This window comes from Poecilia reticulata, chromosome 11, assembly GCF_904066995.2.
Source record: "Poecilia reticulata chromosome 11, P_reticulata-male-v2, whole genome shotgun sequence".
Classification (NCBI taxonomy): Eukaryota; Metazoa; Chordata; class Actinopteri; order Cyprinodontiformes; family Poeciliidae; genus Poecilia; species Poecilia reticulata.
In genome coordinates, this window is record NC_088840.1 from 10731787 (window position 1) to 10758621 (window position 26835).

The 26835-nt window shown below is 41.4% G+C and overlaps 1 protein-coding gene across 3 annotated transcripts in view; it reads left to right on the top strand.

The window, feature by feature from the left end:
• The window catches only part of kcnh8 (potassium voltage-gated channel, subfamily H (eag-related), member 8), an 81997-nt gene that overhangs the window by 39887 nt on the left and 15275 nt on the right, over positions 1–26835 (top strand). For all 3 annotated transcript variants that reach the window (XM_081612655.1, XM_008421677.3, XM_017307670.2), the window contains exons 8-15: positions 1136–1345; positions 7961–8160; positions 10908–11157; positions 14910–15124; positions 16000–16038; positions 16949–17229; positions 17962–18077; positions 18244–18323. In XM_081612655.1, coding sequence (XP_081468781.1) covers positions 1136–1345; positions 7961–8160; positions 10908–11157; positions 14910–15124; positions 16000–16038; positions 16949–17229; positions 17962–18077; positions 18244–18323 — 1391 coding nt within the window. The remainder of the gene's footprint in view (positions 1–1135; positions 1346–7960; positions 8161–10907; positions 11158–14909; positions 15125–15999; positions 16039–16948; positions 17230–17961; positions 18078–18243; positions 18324–26835) is intronic.

Below are 26835 nucleotides of genomic sequence, written 5' to 3' on the forward strand. Positions count from 1 at the left end.
GGGATTTCATGCGGCAGACGAACACAACGTAGTGCATAATCGTTCATTGTGAGCAAAATGATAAAGAAAGATTCAAATATTTGTACAAAAAAAAATGTGGTGCGCTTTTGCGTTTAGTGCTTTTCGGCTTGACACATCTGAATAAAAGATTCAGATGTGTTGGGCTTTTCCATAATCCACACAAAAGGATTCAAGTTATCAACTAGTGAAAACTACATTAAACTGTGCAATAAAATACATATGCGTTCTCAAAAGATCCTGAAATTACATACGCAGACATAGATTGTAGACAAAGTTTTTAAAAGGAAAGTGTTCAGTAAATTAGGAACATATTAGACAAATTATTCGGGATCCATACTTCAATATGTTTATGTTGTACAGGGAAAGTGTTTCTGGGCAAAATGTCCCTGTAGCGGTTCAACAAACTATCCTTTTCAAAAGCAACAATAATACCGTCACGCACCCCACCGAGTAGTTATTGAATATAAAATGTGTGAGAGTGCGAAACCTTTGAGAATAACAGCAGAGTTAAGTGTGATTTTTCTCGACTCTTTTCATAATTAATGACAGACCTTCCCGGCTTGGCCCCTCAGCCTCCAGGTCAGTCATGTAATGAGCCCCGCAGAGCTGATCTCCGGTCAGTATCGATGCGCCGCAATGCTCATAATTATCTCGTTCTCTATGCCAATTACTGCCGTTCAGTGTCATAAAGTAACAAGTCCATGCATGAGGCGGGACTAATGCTTTGTGTCCTAATTATTTACTTCCGACGCCAAAGTCGGTGCTGAAGTGAAGCGGGTGGTGTGGTGTTTCCTCCCAATTACCATTCATCAGTGTCAGCGACAGAGTCTCGTGGGATCGGCTGCCATGGATCCATTCTGTACCGACTGCTCTCCGACCATCTGCTTTGTTTCTGGAATTTGCTCAGTTTGTTCCGAATACTGCATAAACGGGAGACTGACGCGGCTGACGAAACTTCAGAAGCGATGCTTTTTGGACGAGCCCGCGTCCACATTTAGCTCTGCTGTGAAAAACCTCTTGGGAATTTGTGTAAAACCGAACCTTTGTCACAAAACGTAAGCGTTTGTATTGTTTTAAGCGATGAAAGTTCGACATGTCTTCATCTTCTCACCAGGGTGGCTCCATGAGCTCGGGAAGCGTTTGGAGTCTCCATATGCCGGCATGGCAGACGTTAACACAACTGGCGGCGGTCCTGCTATCCGCAGCGTCTACATCGCTTCCCTCTACTTCACCCTCAGCAGCCTGACCAGCGTGGGCTTCGGCAACGTGTCCGCCAACACTGACGCGGAGAAGATCTTTTCTGTTTGCATCATGCTCATCGGAGGTACACAAAAAACGGCAGCTATCAGTTCCATGTCTTCGTGTGTGTGTTGCTTTGTGAAGTATCTATATTGCGTGAGACATTTTTTAATTTTACCTCATTAAAGCCGGACATTTTTATCATATGTTGGGGCAAATACCAATTGCGAAGAGTAGTTTACGGTATTTGTGGATTTTACATTTATTTTCATACTAAAGTCTGAAAAGTATGGCATCCATATGTGTTAAGCTCCCTTTATTTTCACATCTGCAAGTACAACCAACCGTCTTTGAACTACCTCTATCTATTTAATACATTTGGTCCATCTGAGTGTAATATAATCTGTTATGTGAAAGCCCCCTAGGTTTGTTCGAGAACATTAGAGAAAACTCGTAATGAAGACCAAGGAACACAGCAGACAGTTCAGGGATAAAGTTGTTGAGAAGTTTAAAACTATTTTAAGTTATAAAACATGATCCAACTTTTGGGTGCTGGAAAAAAAAATCAAATGCCACAGCTTTTGAAAACTGCCCTTTATGGAATAGTGCCAAGAAGAAAGTCATTGAAGTTTCATTAAAAAAAAAAATGATGCTAATTAAAAAGACCCAGCACACATGTTGAATCTAGGGAAGCTAGGCAGAGCTAATGGGAAGATGAATAGAACTTCATTGACTATAGAAAGTATACACTTCCTTGAATGTTTTAGCATTTTTATTGCTTTTACAAATTCATCATTATCAACAAAATTAGTTGTTGTTTTTTTGCCAAAACATATAAACAAACCCTGTTTGATGTTAAAGTGACAATTGATTTCTATAAAATAATGGCAATTAAACAGTATGTAACATAAAATACATTATGGTGTAAATATTCACACCCAACCAGTCAGTGTTTAGTAGATGCACCTATGGCTGCAGTCATAACCTGAAAACAAATAGGTCTATTTCTAAAAAAAAAGAAATATAAAAAAAAAAGAAATTCCCTTCTCACCCTCCGCGGGTGGTCTGTTTCATCCTCTGAGCTCGGGTCCTCTACCAGAGGCCTGGGAGCTTGAGGGTTCTGCGCAGTATCTTGGCTGTGCCTAGAACTGCACATTTCTGGACTGAGATGTCTGATGTTGTTCCTGGGATCTGTTTGAGCCACTGCTCCAGTTTGGGGGTGACTGCCCCGAGGGCCCCGATGACCACAGGCACCACTGTGGTCTTCACCTTCCAGGTCTTTTCCAGTTCCTCCCTGAGGCCCTGGTATTTCTCCAATTTCTCATGCTCCTTTTTCCTGATGTTGTAGTCACTTGGTATTGCTACATCCACCACAACGGCTTTCCTCTGTTCTTTATCCACCACCACATTGTCCGGTTGGTTCGCCATTACCATCTTGTCTGTCTGGATCTGGAAGTCCCACAGGATCTTAGCTCGGTCATTCTCCACCACTATTGGGAGTGTTCCCCACTTTGATCTCGGGGCTTCCAGTCCATATTCTGCACAGATGTTCCTGTACACTATGCCCGCCACTTGGTTATGTCGTTCCATGTACGCTTTCCCTGCCAGCATCTTGCACCCTGTTATTATGTGCTGGACTGTCTCAGGGGCCTCCTTGCACAACCTACACCTTGGGTCTTGTCTGGTGTGGTAGATCTGAGCCTCTATTGCTCTGGTGTTTAGGGCCTGTTCCTGGGCGGCCAGGATGAGAGCCTCTGTGCTGTCCTTGAATCCAGCTTTCTCCAGCCATTGGTAGGTTTTCTTGACATCAGCCACTTCAGTTATTTGTCAGTGGTACATCCCATGTAGGGGCTTGTCCTCCCATGATGGTACTTCCAGCACCTTGTCTTCTGTTCCCCATTGCCTGAGACATTCACTGAGCACATCGTCCGTTGAGGCTTTATCCTTGATGTATTTATGGATCTTGGATGTTTCATCCTGGACAGTGGCTCTCACACTCACCAGTCTTCTGCCTCCTTCCTTACGGCTCGTGTACAGTCTCAGGGTGCTGGATTTGGGGTGGAATCCTCCATGCATGGTTAGTAGCTTTCTAGTCTTAACATCCGTGGCCTTCATCTCTTCCATTGGCCAGCTAATTATTCCGGCAGGGTATCTGATTACTGGTAAGGCATAGCTGTTTATTGCACGGATCTTGTTCTTGCCATTGAGCTGGCTTCTCAGGACTTGCCTTATTCGTTGGAGGTATTTGGCTGTGGCTCCTTTCCTTGTGACCTCATCGAGGTTGCCATTTGCTTGTGGTATTCCCAGGTACTTGTAGCTGTGCTCTATGTCTGCTATTGTTCCTTCTGGGAGTGAGACCCCTTCTGTGTGGGCGACCTTCCCTCTCTTTGTAACCATCCGACCACACTTCTCTAGTCCGAATGACATCCCAATGTCAGTGCTGTAGATCCTGATGGTGTGGATCAGTGAGTCGATGTCTCGCTCGCTCTTGGCGTACAGCTTGATGTCATCCATGTAGAGGAGTTGACTGATCGTGGCCCCATTCTTGAGTCGGTATCCGTAGCCAGTCCTGTTGATGATTTGGCTGAGAGGGTTCAGGCCTATGCAGAACAGCAGTGGGGACAGAGCATCTCCTTGGTATATGCCACATTTGATGGACACTTGTGCAAGTGGTTTGCAGTTGGCTTCAAGGGTGGTTTTCCACAGCCCCATCGAGTTTGCAATGAAGGCTCTTAGAGTCCTATTGATGTTGTACATCTCTAAGCATTCAATGATCCAAGTGTGTGGCTTTGAGTCATAGGCTTTCTTGTAATCAATCCAAGCGGTACACAGGTTGGTGTGTCGGGTTTTGCAGTCTCGGGCGACTGTGTGGTCTACAAGGAGTTGGTGTTTGGCTCCTCTGCTATTTATGCCTATGCCCTTCTGTGCCTTGCTCATGTATTTATCCATGTGCCCGCTTATCTTAGCCGCTATGATGCCTGACATGAGCTTCCATGTTGTAGAGAGACAGGTTATTGGCCGATAGTTGGATGGGACTGAACCCTTCGAGGGTTCCTTCTGTATCAGCATTGTGCGCCCTTCAGTTAACCATTCAGGGTGAGTCCCATTTTGTAGCAGCTGGTTCAGTTGAGCTGCCAGTCGCTCATGGAGGGCAGTGAGTTTCTTAAGCCAGTAGGCATGGATCATGTCAGGTCCTGGTGCTGTCCAGTTTTTCATACCCGAGACTCTGTCTTGGACATCTGCCACAGTGATGGTTACCGGGGCTTGTTCAGGGAGGTTGCTGTGGTCCTTTCGTAGAGAGGTTAGCCACTGTGCATTGCTGTTGTGGGACGCCTCCCTTTCCCATATGCCTTTCCAGTATTGTTCAGTCTCCAGCCTGGGTGGGTCTGCTCTGTTGTTATTACCCTGCCATTGAGAGTACACTTTAGCTGGTTGGGTGGCGAAGAGCCGGTTAATCCTCCTGGCTTCATTCTCTCTCGTGTATCTCTTTAGGCGGCTGGCCAAGGCTTGGAGCCTTTGTTTGGCTGTTTCGAGTGCTTCAGGTATGGGCATCTGGCTGTACTTCTTGGGTACTGATCTTTTCATTGCACCCCTTTGGAGCTCTGACAGTTGACTCACTTCCCTCCTTGTTATCTTGATCTTAGCCTCTAACCGTCTTTTCCATGGTGGGTAATGGGTCTCATGGTTGCTCTTATAACCAAGCATCTCAAGGATCACTGATGCTGAGTTGTATATTAGCTCATTGGTTTCTGTTATGGTGTTGGTAGGGATCGTTCTCAATGCTGCATTCACATCTTCAATGAGACTTTCTGATGGTACTTCACTCAGCCGTTGTAATTGGCATCGGGGTCTTCTGGTGTTCATTCGGGCCATGATTCTCTCTCTCAGGTCAGTTGCTGCCTCGTTCAGCTCAGATGGTTCGTTCATTACTGGGGCTACATACCCAGTCTCTGGGCGGGGAGTTGTAGTTGACTCCCTTCTGACCTGGCATCCTGGCTCCTTCCCCTTGCCATAGCACTTGTGTCGTACCTCGTCAATCTCAAGTTGTGACAGCAGTTGCCGTTTGCGGATGTTGGAACACTGAGCTACTGGTTGTTTGGCAGTTAGTGTTGACTGGGGATGTCGAGCTAACCATTCCTCCCACAGTCTTTGCATGTAGCCCCTCTGACTAGGATTACTTGAGTAGTAGCATTCCAACAGATCCATGTCTTCACCTCTCGCCCATTTCCGTCTTGTTCCAGTAGCCCATTTTTCATCAGGGTGCTCTGGTTGCCCAGCACCTGACGCAGACCTTGTTTGGCCGGGCGACATCTGATATATATATACTGTCAAAATAGCCAATTTTTATTGATCGTGATTAATTGATAAAAGCAATAAAAGCTTAAAGCATCCAAAATGGTGAGTACTTTTCATAGGGAAAACCTCTGACTGGGGTGGATGTTCAGCTTCCAGCAGGAAAACAAACATAAACATCCAACCAAAATCTGCCATGAGTGGTTTGAATCTGTTGGCTGTAACAAAATGTGGAAAAAGTCCTAAAGGGTGTGAATACTTTTGTATGGGGCTGTGCGTGAAGATGCATGTCTTTTGTAAATGACTCCTTCAAAGTTAATTTCAAAATGAGACTTCATTGTGAAGAGTAATGGGTAAAACCAAGTTAATAAGACTAATTCATCTTGTCTTAGTTAAAATTTCAGAAGCATGTAATTGGATTTCCTATTCCTTTTTTTCCCCTGGCTTTCTGCTCCATTATATTGCTTTTTTATGCAGAACTTTGCAGAGGGGACATAACTAGTTTAAACCAGACAGAGTAAGCTTGTTTTTTTGTTTTTTTTCTTGGCAGTCACTTTTGCAAGGTTTTCCCGGTGGATACTCTCTCCTCTCTGTTTCAGCTAAATGCTAAATGTCCCCGGCTGCCGGAGGGCAGTAGCAGAAGACACACACACACGCGCGCGCACACACACACACACAACACATCCCCATGTTTGCTCACATACATCCCATTCCCAGCGGGGAGACATGGAGTGAAAACTAATCCGAAGCACCTGCTCATATTTATTGTGGAGCGTAACCTCAATAAACTTAGATGAGTTATGCAAATGAATTACTATGACATTTGAATTATATTTTTTAGGGTGCAGTTTAGAATATTAAAAACAGCTATCCTAAGGAATAACATTTTATTTCTTACAGTTTAAATGGAGTCTACATAAAGCAAGAATATTTTTTTCCAGTAGGCTAAGTTAAGCAGTTTGAAATGGCACTTCCTTAAATTATTGGAAATGGTCTGAAATAGTCATACCTAATATAGATGTCACTTGGCGTGTTTAAATAGTGCAAAGAGAAATTCCACCTGTCAGAATCTATTAGAAAACATCATTAGATGGCGAAAATGTGGGGTAAAATATATATATATATAACCAAAAAGGCACAACAGTATTTATATACAACAGTGAAACGGTGGTGCAAATGAAAACTCTTATTTTAAAAATACAAAGTACAGTGCTTGCAGCCTGCAAACAAGTGACCTACAGGTGGAAACATAAGTGGAATGGAGGCAGGAATGGTTTCACCAGTTCAGGCTAACAGACTTCATGGAAACAGCTGAGAAACTCGGGGGGGTTGGAGGGGAAACTAACAGGAGTGGATTCAAAATAATGAGCACCTGAGAAGAAACACAGGAAACCACGAAAACCAGACAGTCAACAAGTCAGAACAACAGAGCACAACGCTTTTTACCATTTTGCGGTTATTCTAGTTTTGTCTTTACATCATTGATTTCATATTATTGTCACAAGCTCCTTTGAGTAATAGCTGAAAATGTCTGTCAAACTAAAAAAGGGACTTTTATTTTTTTTCCCCATGCAAACCGAGACAATAAAAGCACCTTTTTTCCGTAGCTTTTATAGAAGTTAAATGGTATCTTATTGAGGTCACCACTTCGACGTGTCAGCGTAATTTCACTTTGTAAGAAAACTGACCCAGCTGGACCGATGACTCCCTGACGTCCAGCCTTTGGTGACACAGCTGTGCTGCAGCTCCAAACTCGATGAGATCAGGAGAACGGATCACCTGTGGGTGCGGGAAGGGCAGCGTTCGTCTGCGCAATCAAATAAGCTCCGTGCTGTGCCGACGTCGAGCTTCCTGTACGCGAGATATAAATGTAAATTCAATAGTTGGCTTTTCTCTCATTTGATTTCATCGTATAAAAATCGAGTTAAACACGTGAAACATGTAGGGTTACAAGTAGCCGACTTATCCTCTGTTGCTCCTGCTGTGCATCTGAAGTGCGGTGAACAGATATTTTTCTTTTGTTCCTGTTTATTTAAATCTTTTAGATTGTCAAGTGATGTTTACAAAAGAGAAATTTAAAAAGTTGTTTTGAAACGTTGACCGCATTCATTAAAAGACTTCTGAACTTCTCTGACTACATGAAGTAGGCTCTCATAAAGCAACACATGACATCCTGATTTAAAGAAGTCCTGGAACCAATAGGAAGCAGTGTAATTGACATATGTCTGGAAATGTAAGAAATATATGTTTCATGTGGTTAAAATAGAATTTGGATTTTTTTTTTGTTTGTTTTGTTTTCCTGTTCGAATGACACTTTCCTGATGTTCCAGTCGTTGTTGTTCTCCATCATATGCTTCCTGTCCAACTTTCCATCATCTTCTTTTTTTCTCCCTCCTTTTACCCGCAGCACTGATGCATGCCTTGGTCTTTGGCAATGTGACAGCCATTATCCAGAGGATGTACTCCCGCTGGTCTCAGTACCACACCAGGACCAAAGACCTGAAGGATTTCATTCGCGTCCATCACCTGCCACAGAGCCTCAAGCAGCGAATGCTCGAGTACTTCCAGACAACCTGGTCGGTCAATAACGGAATCGACTGCAACGAGGTATAGGATAGGAACCGTCTCCTTAATTTGTGCAGTGTAGTATGAGTAAGTGTTTTATAGTGCAAAACCAACGCAAAGTTGTGGAGAACTGTTTTTTCTTACAGCTTTCTGTAGTTTCCTTGCATACTAAGGAAGGATTTGAGCAATCCGCCTCTTTAACTTTAACCCTCTTTTTTACAGAGACTAAAAATAGTTGAACGATTTTCTCAAGACCAAGACATTTTCTGAATATTCTGCAGTAGCTGAGTCATTCGCCTGATCTGTACCTGGTCTATATGCATATGAGTCACCCATGAGGTAAATTAAGGTCAGGAGACCTGCACAAAAACTCAAGTCGGCTGCAAAGCAGGTGTCAGGTAATCCCAAACTTTTAGGTGGGGATTCATTGTGAGGACAAAGTTTGGAGAAAGTGAAAAATATTGATGTTCTTTTGCTGTCTGTATTCAGTAAAATGAGTAGAAATATGCTGAAGGTCAGTTAAAACTGTATTTTTACTCAGTTTCAGAGTGACTCAACTGACATTTCACATAGCCTAAAAAGTTACCACAGAGGAAAGTGAATGTTTTTCTGAGGCAAAAACTTTTTCTTTAGAAACTTTCATTATAAGAATATTGTACCTTAAAATTAACCCTAAAACATTTACAAAAAAAAAAAAAAAAAACTGGTGATGTTCAAAATCTGATCAGTTGTGCTTTTCTATTGTGTTTACATGTTTCTGAGTTATTGAAATGCTTTTTTTAAACTTCCAAAATAACCAAATTTTTTAATGTATATTTACATTTTGATAAATATTTTTGCATGAATTATGGAGATAAATAGCAGAAAGAGATCAAATCTTACATTTAATTGAGATAGGCATAATGTTTTATCAAGATTTTGAACTACAGCCTATTTCCATGTGTATTTAATAATCTGAGTATTGTTGATGGAAGTATGATTAACCCTCATGATCAAAGGTGAATGAAAAGGGTTTGTTTTTGTAATGCTGCTTTCTTCCACAAGAGGCGCTAACGTCAACTTTCAGACTTTGAACTGATTCAGGCAAAACTGATTTATGTTGTGAATAAAAACCCGGCCCTTCTCTCTGAAAGAAAGTCAAACACTTGAATACAAGAGAGAAGTCTTTTGTCCCCATCCTCTGTTGATAAGTTTTAATAGTATGAGACATTTAAAAATGTTTCTTTTTTTTCTAACTACCATCTTTAAAGTTTGACTTTGTCATTATCTATTTTTACATAGATAGCCGAATATCTGTTGATTTCTAATTAGTTGTATCTTTTTTTATCATTGTCAAAGTCTTTCTTACGTTCCACAGTTTTTTTTTTTTTTTTTTTTTCAATTTCTGAAAGAAGTAAACACAGCAATTTAATTTTGTTCAGCCTTAATAGGCAAATGAGAGGGACATTTTTTTAACATTTTGTATTTGTAGAAGACCTTTGTGGCTCGTATGTAGCTTTTACTGATTGCTGGCGTACCAAAAAACATCTGCAGAAAGCTGAGTTTAGTAACAACTGTATCATGTTCTAAATACATTTTCTGAAAAATTGTTTCTCCCTCACTTTCAGAGCTGAACTGATTTTTTTTCTACTTATTTCTTCTAAAAACAAAAATAATAATTTGGATACTCTTAAAGAAGGATAGAAAAAAATGTCTGAAGGTTATTTTTATGGTAATGAGAAAAATAAACTTTTACGCTGACTCTGAGAAAGAATCCTAAGAAAAAAAACGTTAAACTGACTATTAGGGGCTCTGTGCTTAAGTTTTTGCCCATAAAAGTTAGAATCAATCGACTGTGAGGCATTCTTATGTAAACTTATGAATTTAAAGCGAAAACCTTCACTGTTCAAAAATCTCCAGGCTTACTTCTAGATACAGGCTGCATAGCAAATCAGTATCAATATTTTATTAGATAATTCACACGGTTCTCACACAGATGCCACATTAAAGCTAATCCAAAAGCTAATAATATGATCGATACTTCTACAGAGCAAGGAGCACGTTGCAGCATCCTTGATTTTTTTTTTTTTTTTGTCCAGCTGCTATCCTCTTATTGCCACATTTTACACTATAATAACTAACCAACCAACCACATAATGCCAGACTCATCCTAGTGTGACAGGTTCAACTCACAACCCAACTCTGGTTTGTATTACATTTTCCTTGAACAAACTTGAGAGTTTTGTGTAATTTTTTTTTTTATCTTTCTTGTCGAGCAAAAGACGAGCATGAAGATTAGCGAGTTGTGGCATTTCACCACACAAGCAGTAAATACATTCTTCCGACAAGACCAGGGAAACCTGTCAGTGGTCTGATAGTAACTCGCCTCCCCGGGCTGCGCGGGCCTGCGAGACAGCTGTCAGAATCCCGAGCAGAGGGTCAGACGGAGGGATGATGCTGATGAATCCCAGACAGATGAATTATAGATGGGCCTGTTGATTAAAGTAAGCCCAGCTCTGATGACTCACCGAAGGAATCCAACGACAGATTTCCGTCCTCGACAAATCGTGCGTTTGTCGATGCGACGCAATCTTGTGGCTGCTCTTTGTGTTATAGGAGCTGCGTGAATTGTGTTCAGAGGATAGGAATCCAAAAAAACAAAAAACAACAACAAAAAAAAACAGCGAAAGCTAAAAAATTCAATTACCGAGTTGCAGAGTGGTGTTTTCACAACTGTCACACTTTCTTTCCTCCTCTCTTTTGTTTCCCCATCTACTCTGCCTTCCCGCGTCCCTTCATCGTCCCCACAGCTGCTAAAGGACTTTCCAGATGAGCTGCGATCCGACATCACCATGCATCTTAACAAGGAGATCCTGGAGCTGTCGTTGTTTGCCTCGGCCAGCCGCGGCTGCCTGCGCTCGCTATCGCTGCACATTAAGACCTCCTTTTGCACCCCGGGGGAGTACCTCCTCCGACAGGGCGACGCTCTGCAGGCCGTCTTCTTCGTCTGCTCAGGGTCCATGGAAGTGCTGAAAGACGGAATGGTGTTGGCCATCCTGGGTAGGTCAAAGTGGAACTGCTACCGGGAAGAAAAAGCAAAAAACCTCTTGGTGTAATTGAAGAAGATCACAGCATTTGAGTTTATAAAATCCTGTAGTTAAGCTCAGTATTTAGACACAAAATTCAACTAAGTGAAAGGAGGGTAATATTCAAGTTCTGATGTCTACCATAGGAACAAACACATCAACTCTATGTCATTGTTTTTGATTAATATTTTCTGCAGAATGTGCTCAAAGGACTTTTGCGCAAAGCAACATAAAAATGCAAACAAGGTCTCAAGAAGGCCTACAAATATCCAATCGAGCAGACTGGTCATAAAATGAATGACGTTTTAATTTTAGATGTTCTATACAAAACCTTGTTAAAAATTTTATCAAGAAATCCCAAACTGGGGAAAAATACAGAGAAAAAGTAAACTTTTCAAATAAAACATACAACCTTTAGTTATCGTCTCCATAACTCCAGCAGCTTCACTGGGGAACCAAATTAAGTTAGTTAAATTTCTCATTAATAAAAGTTAATGTCACCTGAAGCACAAACTTAAAAGAAAAAAAAAAGTTCTTTAGTTTTTGTTTTTTTTGCAGAAAAGTTAAAATAGAAAAAAAAATCTAACAGTCTGTTATAGATTATAGGGAGAAAATCACATCTGCTACTAGCCAGTCACTCTTTATGATCAATGAAAGAATAAGAAAGGAAACTTTTATTAATCTCCTTTCTTTTTCAACATGATGAAAAAGTAATTTTAAATTCTTAAGTTTCTGTTTAGTTCTCGTTTGAAGAGGAAAACGTATTTTTTTGTTGTTGTTTTTTTATCTTTATTCAGATCTAATTAGGAGTTTCCAGACCCGGTAGTAATTTAAAGAGCAGGGAAAGAGTCTGGCAGAGGGAGTGAAAATCCTGTGTTTTTAAAAACCACTTTGATATCCAATAAATAGACCAGAGAAGGCTGCACCTTTGTTGGACTGCAGGGAGCGATTATATTTCTTTTGGCTAAATAATAGGGGGGAAGCAGTTGCTCCATTGTTCAGGTCTCTTTTTTTTGTGTGCATGATAAATCTGTAAAAACAAAACAAGAAAAAAACAAAAAAAAACAGAAGACCCTCTGCTGAACGACTATCATCTGCTGTCGCACAACTTCTCGTCCTGAGCGACATCTTTCCTCCTGTGACCTTTTGAATAGAGCTACACAGCAATATGGGAACAGCGTGGTGTGAATACAATCTAAATGTGAAGCTCCCTCCATCACTGTCTATGTTTACTTGTTGATTCTTGTATTTGTCACATTCCTCTCTGTGTGTGTCTGACAGTAGCTGCATGTTGGTACACCTACAGGAAGAAACTGTGCTTTTGTTTGGATATTTGTCGCAATCCCACAGGTGGATTTTGTTTGCTGGCCCTCAAACTGTCTCATGGTAGTGTCTCTGTGTGTGTGTTTGAATGGGTGGGTGGAGGCATGCGTGTGTGTGTGTGTGTGTGTGTGTGTGTGTGTGTGTGTGTGTGTGTGTGTGTGTGTGTGTGTGTGTGTGTGTGTGTGTGTGTGTGTGTGTGTGTGTGTGTGTGTGTGTGTGTGTGTGTGGGGGGGGGTTTGACAGGCAGATAGCATTGTCTGCTGACTGTGCAGAACCGACTGCAGAAGGTTGGAGTGACACGGAGTGTTTCGCCAAAGGACAAAGCTGCTTCTTTGTGTCTCAGCCTGTTCCACTGTGGATGAGTTTGTGTAGGTTTCTTTTTAACCTCCAGCCCAAACGGTGTTTGTCCAAACAAAAGCCCGGAGCTACAGATCTGTAAGCCTGTAGTAGACACAGAGCGAGAACAAGTGAGGTTATAATGATGTGTAAGGAGAAAGGAGAAGGACTCTTGAAAGGGGAGAAACTGGATATCATGGGTCATCAGAAAAGAAATGGTCTGACAGAGAAAGAAAAAGTGTTTTTAAAAAAAATTAAAGGGCTGATTGAGAGTTAAATAACAAAATAACCGTTGAAATCGTGAATACATAAACAAGGGAGACAAGAAAGACAACGCAGATTAATTATAGATGAAAATAACTTTGGGCAGGTGCTGACGAATTACAGAGTAAAGATGAGAAAACAGAAAAGAAATGTAAAAATCGCAATGAAGATGAAAGGAAAAGAGCAGCAAAGTTTTAGGTGAAAAAAGAAGTGAAGTATATATTAGGAAAAACAGAATAACGAGCATAATGGAGGAATAAAAAAGTGCGGAAATCAAACAAAAAAAAACCAGGAAAGTTTAACAGGGAAAGAAGGAGAAAAGGAAGGGAAACTAATATGTGGAAAGCGAGGAGGAAGTCATCGAGAACGGGGGGGACGGGGGGGGGGGGGAGAAAGGAGAGAAGGAAGAGAGAGAAGGACTGAGTGAAGTAATATGACAATAAATGATCTGACAGACAGGAGGATAGAGACAAAGCGGGCTGAAATAAGTACAGTCACGACTTTCGCTCCTTCAGCTGCGCCGCTGTAATTTAGCAGCCCTCATAGTTCACAATGACCCTAATGAATCATTTATCACTTCTTATGGGACATTACCGCTGCTGGGGGGAAGGGGTGATTCGCCTTCAGTCCATTTGTACAGAAACAGCTGTCACATCCACTCCACTCAAACTGCTACATTTCATAAAAGTGTTGTGGATGAGGCTACTTTACAAATACGAGACTAGTAATAATTAGTTGGAGTTAACATTAGAGATTTATTTTATTTATTTTTTTACATCTAAATCTGTGTATCTACCAAAACTTAATTGGCAGGTTACATTGTTAATCATTATTAAAAATAAAAAAATTAAATAAAAAAACAACAACACTTACATCTGTTGCTATGGTGCTGATTTTGATTGACAAATAGAATGAAAGACCTGCAGACACACTCTAGAGAGTCTAGATGAAAAAGGGATTTTAGTTGGCAAATACTTCTAGATGTTTTATATAATATATTTTATAACATATTGCATAGTCTGATTTGTTTTGGTTGTTTGTTATGTTTTGGATTTTGTTTTAGTATTTGACAAAAAATGTTTGTTTTTGTTTTTTTCCACTTTCCTCATTCTTTCATTGATCATTGCCTTGCGAATGTTTAAATCCTGTTTCTTTTCACATTTTACATGTTTTAACCCCAAACTTCATTTTTTTTTAGAGAAAGCAATGGAAAAAAACAGCATAATTGTAAAGAGGAAGGAAAACTATGTATTAGATTTTGAAAATGTAAAAAAAAAAATCTAACATTTGCTGTCTGTCTTTTCTTTGCTACTATAACATTTCAAATTTCTACCAAACTCTCCAGTTGTTCCCTCACGGTTAGCTCTCCATTCTCTGTCTGGTTCCGTTTCTTCTTTGGTAGTTCCTCGTGTCTCACGGAGTTTTACATCTCTTTACATTTCCAGCAACATCTTCTGGTTTGCTTCACTTAAGTAAAAACTCGTTGAAATCTATTTTTATCACTCATACGCCGTTGAACTCCACATTTGGGTGCACTCCTCTCATCACTGAACAGATTTCATGCCGGCACGAGGCGCACGGTTGAATCTTGAACATAAAAGCGGTCGCGGCATTGTTACCAACCTCTTTCAGGCAAAATATTTCTCTAAAAATACATATAAAAACAAAAAGATATAAAGCATAAGTGTTAGCATGAGTGCTAGAGAGCCTGCATCTTCAGACCCTTTTATCAGAGTGGAAACATTCTGAAGTGGCCCCCATTTCTCGCCCTCTTTTCATGTCTCTCTCTCTTTCTCTGAACAGGTAAAGGTGACCTGATCGGAGCGAACCTGTCATTAGACAACCGTGTGATAAAAACCAACGCAGACGTGAAAGCCCTGACCTACTGTGACCTGCAGTGTATCAACCTAAAAGGGCTCTACGAGGTGCTGGACCTCTACCCTGAATACTCTCATCACTTTGTCCAGGACATCCAGCAGGACCTCACATACAACCTGCGGGAGGGACACGAGACACACGTGAGTCATTGTTTGAGTAGATACAGCTCTGACTGTATGCTGTCAAAAAACCGCTTAAATGAACCGAAATGCTGTCGCCTTCCTAAAATAATGTCCTAATAATGTCCTGTTTTACAGACTTTTACAACTCGTCTGTAAAACCGCCACGTTTCCTAAGAGTTCCTCATTGTGTTTGTCCTCGGCGTTGAAAATAAAATCAATTAAGGCATAACCGATACTTGTGTGCTTCTCAATTTCCTGTACTGAGTTTACATTGAGAGTATAGGCTCTGGCACAAAATGTGTAGGTGATTTTAGTTTGGGTTTGTAGCTGAGCCTAATGGACAGAAATTAGGACACTGTCCTAGTTAAGGTAGCTGTAAGAGAGAGCTGGCGAAAGTAGCTGGGATACCCGGCTCTGCTCTGCTGCTCTGCTTCTGTAATTACAGTCAGGTGTTTTACTCTGTAGCACAAACACAACTGGGACTCACTGTTGTGCACACACACACCAGCACACACACACACACACACAAAGACGGAGCGTGCTGCAGGGCTTTTAGGTGAAACTCATCTGCAGAGGGACAGCCTAAATCTCAGCACTGAGTAAATGAAGATAGGTGGAGGCACCTGAGGATAGAGCGCCGTTCGAGCTGCGCTGTTCAGTTTGCTCCTAGGCTGTGTCATAATGGCACCAGTATATTGTGGTCAATAAATTTCCGGCGTTGTCTCACTGTGAGCCGTGTGCAGTTATTTTGTTGCGTTTCTCTGCTCGGTTTGGAGAAGAACTGACCAGAGGATGCTGCCAAATTGCTCCCCGGGAAAAAGAAGAGCTGGAACATAAAACCAACATGTTGTTTCCTCCCTGCATTGAGCGTTTCCTCTCTGACTGTCTTCCAGGTGAAGACCAGACTGTCGACAGTAGCACAGGAGTCTCAGGTACCCGCTCATTATTTGCAGGGCTCTGCTAAACTATTCGCACCGCTTGAACTTTCCCACGTTTTGTGAGTTTAAGAACAAAAAATATGTTTTATTGGGACTTTATGTAAATAGAGCAGCAAGCTGCAACTCCAGAGCCACATGTGGATCTTTTGTCTCCCCCACTGTGGATGTTATAAAACCAAATAAAAAATTTTTTTTTAATTATAAAGGCAATATGAAAGTGTTGTTTTCTTTTTCTTATGTGTTTATGAAATATGTACCTAGAATATCTACAGCATAAAACCGCCAGTGCTATAAGACTTTTTAAACATAATTTCAAATGTCTTATATATGCAACCGTTGGTCTCTCACATAATAAATGAATCCCAATGCATTGATGTTGGAGGTTGTAAAACAACAAAATATTAAAATATTCAATGGATTTTAATACTTTCACAAGGCCCTGGCCAAGCTGAAGCTAAAAGTTTTAATAAATCAATAGACATGTCCGACATTTTAAGATACTCATTGTTGATCTCGATCAGTTTTCCTTTCCAACAAATCTCTGCAGCGGCGACTCTCAGTAGAAATCCACCCTCACTCTGACTATTAGCAAAATCGTCCTGGTGTGATGGTTTCATGAGGAAACTGATCATGGAAAATTAGAAATTCTTCACAGATTTGTTCCAGTCGTTTGCTGCGGCAGGGCAGAGAGCTGTGAAACGCTTCACACGCAGGGAAGCGGCTGAGATGTTTTACAGACAAATCAATCCGCCTGTCTTGCCGGTTAACTTCAGGAGGGCTCACGGCCCTCACTGGAAACATACTAATTGGTGGATTTAGAGCTTCTATTTTTGTTTTTACTCGGGTGTGTAATCCATGTTCACACGTCACGGATTGATCATTCGTTGTTTCATTTCCGTCCCAGTCTGGGGTTAGAAGGAACGGGCGCGTGGTTCAGGGCCAACCCACGGTAGCTGAGGCCCAGGAGGAACACGAGGGCGACTCGGACCAGGACGAACATGACAACGCCGAGTCTGTATCTCTTCTGACGGAGCGGCGTCGGCCTGAGAACCTCAGGGACGCCGTTGGGAAGTCTCCTCTGTGCCAGCCCCGCCAGAAGACCGTCACCCGCAGCTTGGGCCGCTCTCAGAAAAACCTTCAGGAAATCACGTCGACTGCTCTGGACCCTTCAAACCTCAGCCCCAGGTGGGTTCAGTCGTCACTGGCTTCATCATCGGGCATCTTCAATAGATAATCTTCAAAATGAAGATTATTTATTGGGTCTAGACTATTTATTGGGTCTACTGTGTCTCAAGCACATTGAGAGGTCGAAGTTTGGACGTTGCTACGCTAAGGTCGATTTTTCTTTTACTGTCTCTGAAAACTTCAGGTATACTGATGAATTTTCCGATGAATTTTGGCAATACGTTTTTAGAGTGCTTCTCAAACTTAATCATATTGTAAGTTACGTGACGATTCATTGAGATTTTGACCCCCAACTGGGACAGTTTTCTCTTATGACATATGAAAAATCAAACAAAGTTAACTTTTACATGATATACATTATTTATTAGCATTACATAACCATTGGGATCGCACTTCTTTAATTTAATCTACCGTCACATGTATGGAAGAACTTAGTTGTCCAGAAATAACTAAGAAAGGTTTGATTTGATTACAAAACATTGCCGTGGTTTGTAATTGACACATGTCCAGCATGATCTATCCCCTGGCACATTGCTTTTTTTTAGGATCCACAGGTTTAAGAAGAAAAGACCAAAACAGGAATTTCAATTTGAGGGTACAAATATGATAATAATTGTGTTTAATGATTATAGAATTGCTATTTCTTATTTTACATGTGTTTTCAGGGTAGAGAGGTTTGGGGCAACTCCAAAGTCTAGGCGTTACTCCGTAGTTTCCTTTGTGTCTCTGTAGGATAGTGGACGGTACCGAAGACAGCGAGGGAACAGAAATTTCCCAGACCTTCTCCTTTTCCACCGGCCTCAGCTGTCCTGTCAGTGAACCAACCAGTGCCTCAACGTCAACCACAGGTTATTCTAGGATACTTTTTATTTTTTATATATATATATATTTTTTTGTACTTCATCTGAAAACTGTCCACACCCAGAAACCATAAGTAATTTTACCTTCGCTTCTTTCCATCTGTATTCATGTGACACTCTAAATGTTTGTCTCTTGCTCGCTGATTTAACACAGATATGCTGCATATCAGCACGACAGAATTAGCAGCAAAAGCAGAGGAGACCAGGGGACAACTGCGGCACCTCGACCAGCAGGTATGATTTAGTGGCGCGCACATTTTTGGGTGACAAGAATAATAAAAAAAAAAGATTAGCATTTAAACGCTAAAGTCGAGGTGTCGTTCTCAGGGGAGGATTTAGACGGATGTAGTTGAAAAGGTTTGCAGGTAGGCTTCCGGAAATAAAAGCCAGCCAATTTGATGACCTAAATAAGGATATAGCTCCGTGAGAAGCAAGAACATTTTCGACAGGTGAGCTAAGGTAGAAGCGAGGTGTATCGGCACGTAAAGCCCAGAGCAGGAGGAAAGGATTAGAAGACGTAATGAACCAAAACTTACCCGTTTTTCATCCGTATTTTATTCTCAATCTGAAAAGTACACAGGGGGTTGCCGTGCAATATGTCATTGATTATAATGGTACATGTTGCAGCTTGAGATATTCTGTCCACACACCAACATTCAGACTCTCATGGTGCATCCCATGGCTTGATTGGCAGGTAGCTAAATTGACATTAGACATTTGGCAGCTGAGGAGGGCTGGCGTTTTCCTCCTCCTGCTAATCCTCAGTGTCTGTCGCAGAATCAAACGACTGTCTCGGCAGGGAAAAGTAAAGGCACGAGGAAAAAAAAGGAGGAGAGATAAAGTCACGTACCTTTTTTCTTTTACTGATGTGAGGATACCTAAAGTTAGATATAGACATTTAAAACACAGGAGTGTGAAAGGCCGCATCAGTGTTTTGCTCAGTGTCTCACTGGGTGACCAAAATCCTCCAGGGTGGTCCTCTGGTTCCAACGACGTCGATCACAGCAGGATGTGGGAGACACTCGTTTGATCTGGAACGTATACAAGCACGCACCACATGAGCACGTCACTTATTTTGGGGTTTATTGTCTCGCCAAATAGTCACATGCAAAAACAAATATTGTAAAACGTTAATTTGTTGTGGTTTTATCTAATTTAGTGCAACGCCATGACTGCTAAAAATTTATTTTTCTATTTACTTACTTTAACTGACACATTTACCAATCAAAGTCGGACAATCAAAGGTCATATTTTATTGTTTGCTTCATTCATGAGGAGCAGTGTCTAAAGCGCAACACAAATTTGAAATTTAATGAAGAGCAATTCAAGCCAATAAACATGACCATGCTTATTTCGTTGCAATTTAGACCAGACACAAAAAACAGAGAAAAAAATCAACTTTTGTAGTCTCATTTGTCTTTGTTTTTTTTCTTGTTTTTTTTTTTATAAAAGCATGATTATGAAAAGGATTAAATATAAAATGGTAAATCTTTAGTGTGAATAGTTATCACTCTTCAAACTGTGATTTAACCCTCTGTGTGTGCGTATCAGCGGTAGCATCTTAGCTAATTTTTCTACATCCAACAGTTCCTATAAACCTTTCATAATGAATCCAGTACTTACTGTTTCTACATTTTATTAGATTTCCTTAAGACAGTTGAAGTATAAGAAAACACAAATTTCACAAATCTTGCAATGTTCAGGAAAGTGTTGCATTTATATTTGTTATCACCCCACCTAACTCTGATGCTCCAAGGTAAATAAAGTTCAACCATTTATTTATTTATTTTAACTTCAGTACATACTTGAAAAGCTGAAATGCATGTCACACTGCTCAGATTTTTTTTATTGGAAGATAAATGTTTTAAAACCACGTGTCATTTTATGTTGTAGTTGATCAAATATTTTCTCACTCATAACAACCAAGCCAGTTTTTTTGCTTTATGTGTGGAAATCTTTCCCCAGACATGTTTGCTAATAATCAATGAAAAGATCACATTTAGAAATGGTGATTTTTGCTTGTAGGTGCATATTTTTTGTTATGGACGAAATAGCACAGATCTTTTGTATTCTCCTGCTAACACTTATAAGAATTGGACTAAATTTCTTGACTGCGCGGACTCGTGGTGGTCGCAACCTTTCGAACACGGCTTGTTTGAATGGGGAAGACGTAGACCCAAACAACGGGCTCTTTACAAGCTGATGCAAGTTGAATGAGGGAGCTGTCAGCTTAACGGTATGATAGAAAAACAGAGAAAATAACCGGACATTTCTTTAATATGTCTGTAAGCTCATTTAAAAAAAAAAAAAAAAAGTATTGAGTTTAGAAAAAAAAAAATCTCAATAGCCAAGTGTCAATTTTCTCATTTTGATGGAGAATATTAGCAGCGATTAGCCAGCTTTACCAAGCTAGCTCTGATAAATGCTCACATATGAGAGCTGTCTGTGCTACAGAAGGAGGAAATATAGAGATGTCAGAGCTTTAAATTTGTTTTATTTTTCTGTTTAAAGACTGACTGGTCTATTTGTTTAATTTCTCTTCAGATTATTTCACATAACATTTCATATTATAAATAACTAATAGTTGTTTTAATCAATATTAAGGAATTGTTTACTTAAACAAGTTTCTATATCTTGCTCAAAAGTTTCTTATCAATCAGTTTTGTCTTATTTTAAGTGTGCTAAAATATGTTCACTAGAAACTAGACAAAAAGAATACTTGGTAAAATTTTGCCTTCAAATGATACAAATTCATTCAACTTTACTGATCCCAAAGGGAAATTAAATGTTGCTATAACTCATATAGATTTGATTAATGATTACATTACCCAAACTATGAATTTCAGTAGTTAAATTCAGACTAATCAAACTCAATTTCGTAGAAAATAATCCTAAATAATAACTAATTAAAATGGATTTTAAACACAGAAATAGTGTAATTATGGTAAGGCTGAACAATATTACCCTTACAGTTTTACAGCATGCTATATTATTCATCCCCAAATTATGTGCATGAATATTTCCATCCCATCCAAAACTCCTTATGTTATGACCATACTCCCAACATTCTCTAAATACCTGTTTAGTAATGTGACTTTCCTCATGCCCTTGTAAATTTAACCAATAATTTGTTGACACAGTCCAGTGGCATTTCTCCAGTAATAACCTGAAGAGCAGGAATTGGAGATGTTCTAAAAGCCCCACAACATATTCTGAGCGCTTTAGCTTGTATTCTATCTAAATCGACTAACAATGAATTTGCAGGTCACTTGTAAACAATACATCCATAGTCCAACACGGAGCGAATTAAAACATCATACATTCTCTTTAAAGATGTACTTGACGCCCCCCAATCATTGATTGACAAACATCTCAATATATCCATCCATCCATTTTCTTTACACCCTTGTCCCTTAGTGGGGTCGGGAGGGTTGCTGGTGCCTATCTTCAGCTAAGGTTCCGGGTGAGAGGCGGGGTTCACCCTGGACAGGTCGCCAGTCTGTCGCAGGGCAATACAGAGACACACAGGACACACAACCATGCACACACACACCTAGGGGCAGTTTGGAGAGGCCAATTAACCTGACAGTCATGTTTTTGGACTGTGGGAGGAAACCGGAGTACCCGGAGAAAACCCACGCATGCACAGGGAGAACATGCAAACTCCATGCAGAAAGACCGGGGCAGGGAATCGAACCCATAACCTTCTTGCTGCAAGGCAACAGCTCTACCAACTGTTGCCTTAACCCTAACCCTAACCCTAACCCTAACACTGCAGCCCTGAACAATATTACAATATCATGAAATAAGCATCTTATATCAGTCTGTTTCAATACTTTTTTAATAGTTTTTCTGTTTTAAATATTTGAAATACTTAACTGTTTTATCCATAGTTTTCACACCACAATGTTTTTTAAAAAAAATTTTCTAAGCAATTATGAGGAATGAAGGCAAAACCAGAAATTGCTGCTGCGCCAGTGACTCAACAGGCTGTTGCTAGGTAACCAAAGAGTGAGTGAGTTGCTAGGCAACTGAAGATTGAGAAAGTTAGTTGGTTCCAACATCCTTGCTTAGCTAGACGTGAGAGGTTGAACCATAGACATAATAAAAGAAAAGATGCCTCATGGACTGCTCTTGCCTGCTGTTGCAAACGTGACGTAGGGCCGCCATCTTGCAGTGGTCGCCAGCTCCACTCAACTTTGTACGTTTGAGGCACAATGAAGTGTCAGCGCATTTAATTAATTATATCTTGCTAAAGACTGAATAGATTTTCACGCTTTTTTACTAGAAACCTAATTCAAACAGCTATAATAGCTACATTTACGAGGAAATTTATTTTTTTAAGTATTTTTAAATTGAATTGATACATGGGTCAGCATATTTAAATATTAGTGGGGACTACTGACGTTAGGGCTATCGGTCGGCAGTCATTCAGGCCTGTCACTGTAGAGCTTTTGGGGACAGGGACAATAGTGGTGGTCTTTAAGCAGGAGAGGACAGGTGACAGTAACAGTGAGGTGTTGAAGATGTCTCAGACAGTTGATGTACACAGTCCCTCAGAACCCTCCCTTGTCGGGGCCTGCAGCCTTACAGGGGTTGATTTCCTGGAAGGACTTCCTCACATCTGCTGTGAGAAGATGTGAGGAGAAGCATGTCACTAGGAGGTGGTATTAGTCTGATACTGAGGGGGGTGTTAGGATGCTCAAAGTGGGAATAGGGCTTGTTAAGTGCATCTGGCAGTGAGGGGTTAGGATTAGGCTAACGCTAACCCTAGGTTGGAGAATTTTCACTCGGGGTTGCTTCTCGGAGTGCTGATGCCTCGCCTGTCCCCAGCTTTCAACAGAGCTTTCACCTCAACATTCAGCCAGGGTTTCTGGTTTGGGTATCGGGTTACTGTCCTGGTGGTGGAGAAATCATCAGCACACTTGGAGATGAAGCAAAGAACAGAGGAGGTGTATTCCTCCAGGTCCATCTCTCCCTCATAAGGAGCCACCTCTCTGAAGACCTGCCAATCTGTGGACTGAAAACAGTCCTGGAGCGCACAGGCTGCATCCCTGGGCCACACAGTGACTGTCTTCTTCCTTGCCCTAATCTGTGTCATCATCGGACGATATGCTGGCACCAGCAGGATGGAGATGTGATCGGGGAGGCCAAGATGGGGGCGAGGAAGAGCTCTGTACACACCATGAATGTTAGTGTACACACAATAAAGAGTGTAAGAAGGATGACATGCTGATAAAAACTGAGCAGTGTCAGTCAGTTTCACATGGTTAAAGACCCTGAAACCACGTAAAATGCCTCCGGGTGCTTCATCTGCAGTGAGCTAACGGTGTCATACAGCTCCTTCAATGCTTCGTTGCCATTAGCACCCGGCGGAATGTAAACAATGGTGACGAACACCGCAGTAAACTCCCGAGGCAGATAGTATGGCTGACAGCTTTTAACCAGGCCACAGCTCGTACACCAACCTTCATTCACTTACATACATTGTCCTCCTCTCTGTGTTTTTCCTGACCATCAGCACGTTGGTCACGGTCTGCTTGGAATAACTGAAGAACGTTGATTTAGAAGGCTAAAGTCTGGCATGTTGCGGTTATGCCAGATTTCCGTTAGCAAAGAACAGCACAGTTCTTCATCTCTGCAGAAACTCTTAACCTCAGATCTAACAAATCCACTTTCTTACCCGGTGAGCGGACTTTGGCCAGAAAGAGAGTCAGAATTGGTGGCTTCCAAGGCATCAGCTGGGTCAACACGCCCACCCGTTTCCCCTTCTTCTGTTTTCGGGCACAATGTTTCCTTTCGACTGTTGGTCCTGGCAACCTGCTGTGCCAGTCCGTTGTCCTCAAGAGCCACTGTCTCCCAAGTGCGGATTTCAGCCTTGGTGATGTATTACCAGTTGTACTGTCTCCAATGGCCATCAGCTAAGCACAGCTGCATTCAGCCTTAAAGTTTGTTTTTATTCAAACTTCAGCAGTTTTCTAGTTGTTCTGCTGAGGTAGTGACATCAATTTGTGACATCACGCGAATTGATGTCACAAAGAGATGTCACACTTATGGAGCAAGAGTGACATCACAAAGCTGCACTGTCATAACCATTGCAAAAGTCAAGAGCAAGTACAAGGATTGTCACCAATTTCTAACTAACGGACCAAGAATGAGTGAGAGCAGTATGCCATCATCTTACGTAGTTAGAGAGACAGAGAAGCTCGTAGGCATCTTGAAAAAAGTCAGCAAGGTGTCTATTGAGAGACAGACTTTAATTAAAATCAATGAAGAGCTGAAAATTAAAAAGGAAGCTACATATGAAAACAACAAGCTGCTTCAAGAAAAAGAGGAGGAATTTAAAATTCAGCTCAAAGTAAATACAGGTTTAAATGGGGACATTACCACCCTGGATCAGACAAACACCGCCTTAGAGAAGGAAATTACTGCTCTGGAGCAGAGAAACACCGCTCTGGAGCAGAGAAACACTGCTCTGGAGCAGACAAACACCGCCCAGGAGCAAATAGACAACACTCTGGAGGAGATAAACACCACTCTGGAGCAGATAAACTACACCCTGGAGCACAGAAATTACGCCGTGGATCATAAAAATACCACCCTGGAGCAGAAAAGGATCACTCTCTATAATAAAAACATCAAGATTGAACATAAAAATACCACCCTGGAGCAGAAAATCACCACAGTGCAGCAGAAATACAAGACCCTGGAGAAGGAAAAGATCGCTCTGGAGCAGAGAAACACCGCCCTGGAGCAGATAGGCAACGCTCTGGGGGAGGTAAAAGCCAACCTGGTGCAGACTAACGACGCTCTGGAGCAGAGACTGACTGAAGTGGAGCAGAAATACACGGCCCTGGAGCAGAGAAACACCACTCTGGGGCAGAGAAATATCATCCTGCAGCAGGCAAACGCCATCCTGGGGAAGAGAAACGCCGGCCTGGAGAATAGATACGCTGCCCTGAAGCTGAGAAATGCCCCCCTGGAGCAGAGAAACGCCCCCCTGGAGCAGAGAAACACAGTCCTGGAGCAGATAAACGCTGCCCTGGAGAAGGAAAAGACCGAACTGGAGGAGAAATTAACCGAAATGGAGGATGATTACATTGATCTGCTGAGGAAAAACTACGACCTGAAGGAGAAAAGCAAAATCCTCAGACAGGAAAAGAACATCTTGGAGGAGGAAAACGATGCCCTGAAGGTGAATCGCATCGTCCTCCAGGAGAGATGCCTTGCCTTGGAGCAGCAAAACACTGCATTGGAGAATATAAGCACAGAACTGCAGCTTGAAATTGAACAGCTGAACAATAGGCTGAGGGACAGAGAGGAGCAGCAGAACCAGCAGTCATCCAAAGAAGAAACCCACGAAGACAGCCAGTCGGTACCAGACCAGCCACAGGAGCAGCCGTCTGTATTCAGACTTGTGGTCAGGGGCTTCACCAATACACTTGTAAAAATGTATGAAACAGGTACACTGAGGTATTGGGTTCAACTTTAGCATTTCTAAATAAAGAAGTATCATGAGGGCCCAAGCTTCATGCTTGATTGTCGGTGGCAGAAAAGCTTGAGGGCAGCAGGACTGCGGTATCAGCAGAGCTTGAAACTTGGGGGCTGATGGTGGAAGAGCTAATTTTAAAAAATAGAATGCAATCAGCAATTAATAAGGTTGAAACAGGGTCACATGAATGGGGGTTTCATTTGTCTGTTGAGTAGACACAAGTAATATGTTTTTCAAAGAAAAGGGTTAATCCTACAGTAGATCTGAGGATATACTGTATGGGCAAAATTTAAAGCAGGTAAATATTGTAAGGTATCTGGGTGTAAGGTTTGATGAAAAGGTTTCATTTAAGATGCATATACAGAAGATTATTGATAAATGTAAAAAAGGTATTAATATATTGAGATGGGGCTGCACAGTGGCGCAGTTGGTAGAGCTGTTGCTGTGCAGCAAGAAGGTTCTGGGTTCGATTCCCGGCCCCGGTCTTTCTGCATGGAGTTTGCATGTTCTGTGCATGCGTGGGTTTTCTCCGGGTACTCCGGTTTCCTCCACAGTCCAAAAACATGACTGTTAGGTTAATTGGTCTGTCTAAATTGTCCCTAGTTGTGAATGTGGGTGTGCATGGTTGTTTGTCCTGTGTGTTGCCCTGCGACAGACTGGCGACCTGTCCAGGGTGAACCCCGCCTCTCACCCGGAACCTTAGCTGAAGATAGGCACCAGCAACCCTCCCGACCCCACTAAGGGACAAGGGTGTAAAGAAAATGGATGGATGGATATATTGAGATGTTTGTCAATCAATGATTGGGGGGCGTCAAGTACATCTTTAAAGAGAATGTATGATGTTTTAATTCGCTCCGTGTTGGACTATGGATGTATTGTTTACAAGTGACCTGCAAATTCATTGTTAGTCGATTTAGATAGAATACAAGCTAAAGCGCTCAGAATATGTTGTGGGGCTTTTAGAACATCTCCAATTCCTGCTCTTCAGGTTATTACTGGAGAAATGCCACTGGACTGTGTCAACAAATTATTGGTTAAATTTACAAGGGCATGAGGAAAGTCACATTACTAAACAGGTATTTAGAGAATGTTGGGAGTATGGTCATAACATAAGGAGTTTTGGATGGGATGGAAATATTCATGCACATAATTTGGGGATGAATAATATAGCATGCTGTAAAACTGTAAGTAAATCTAAAATTGCTCCATGAATATTTGAAATGCCAATAGTTAATTTTAGAAACCAAAAAAAAA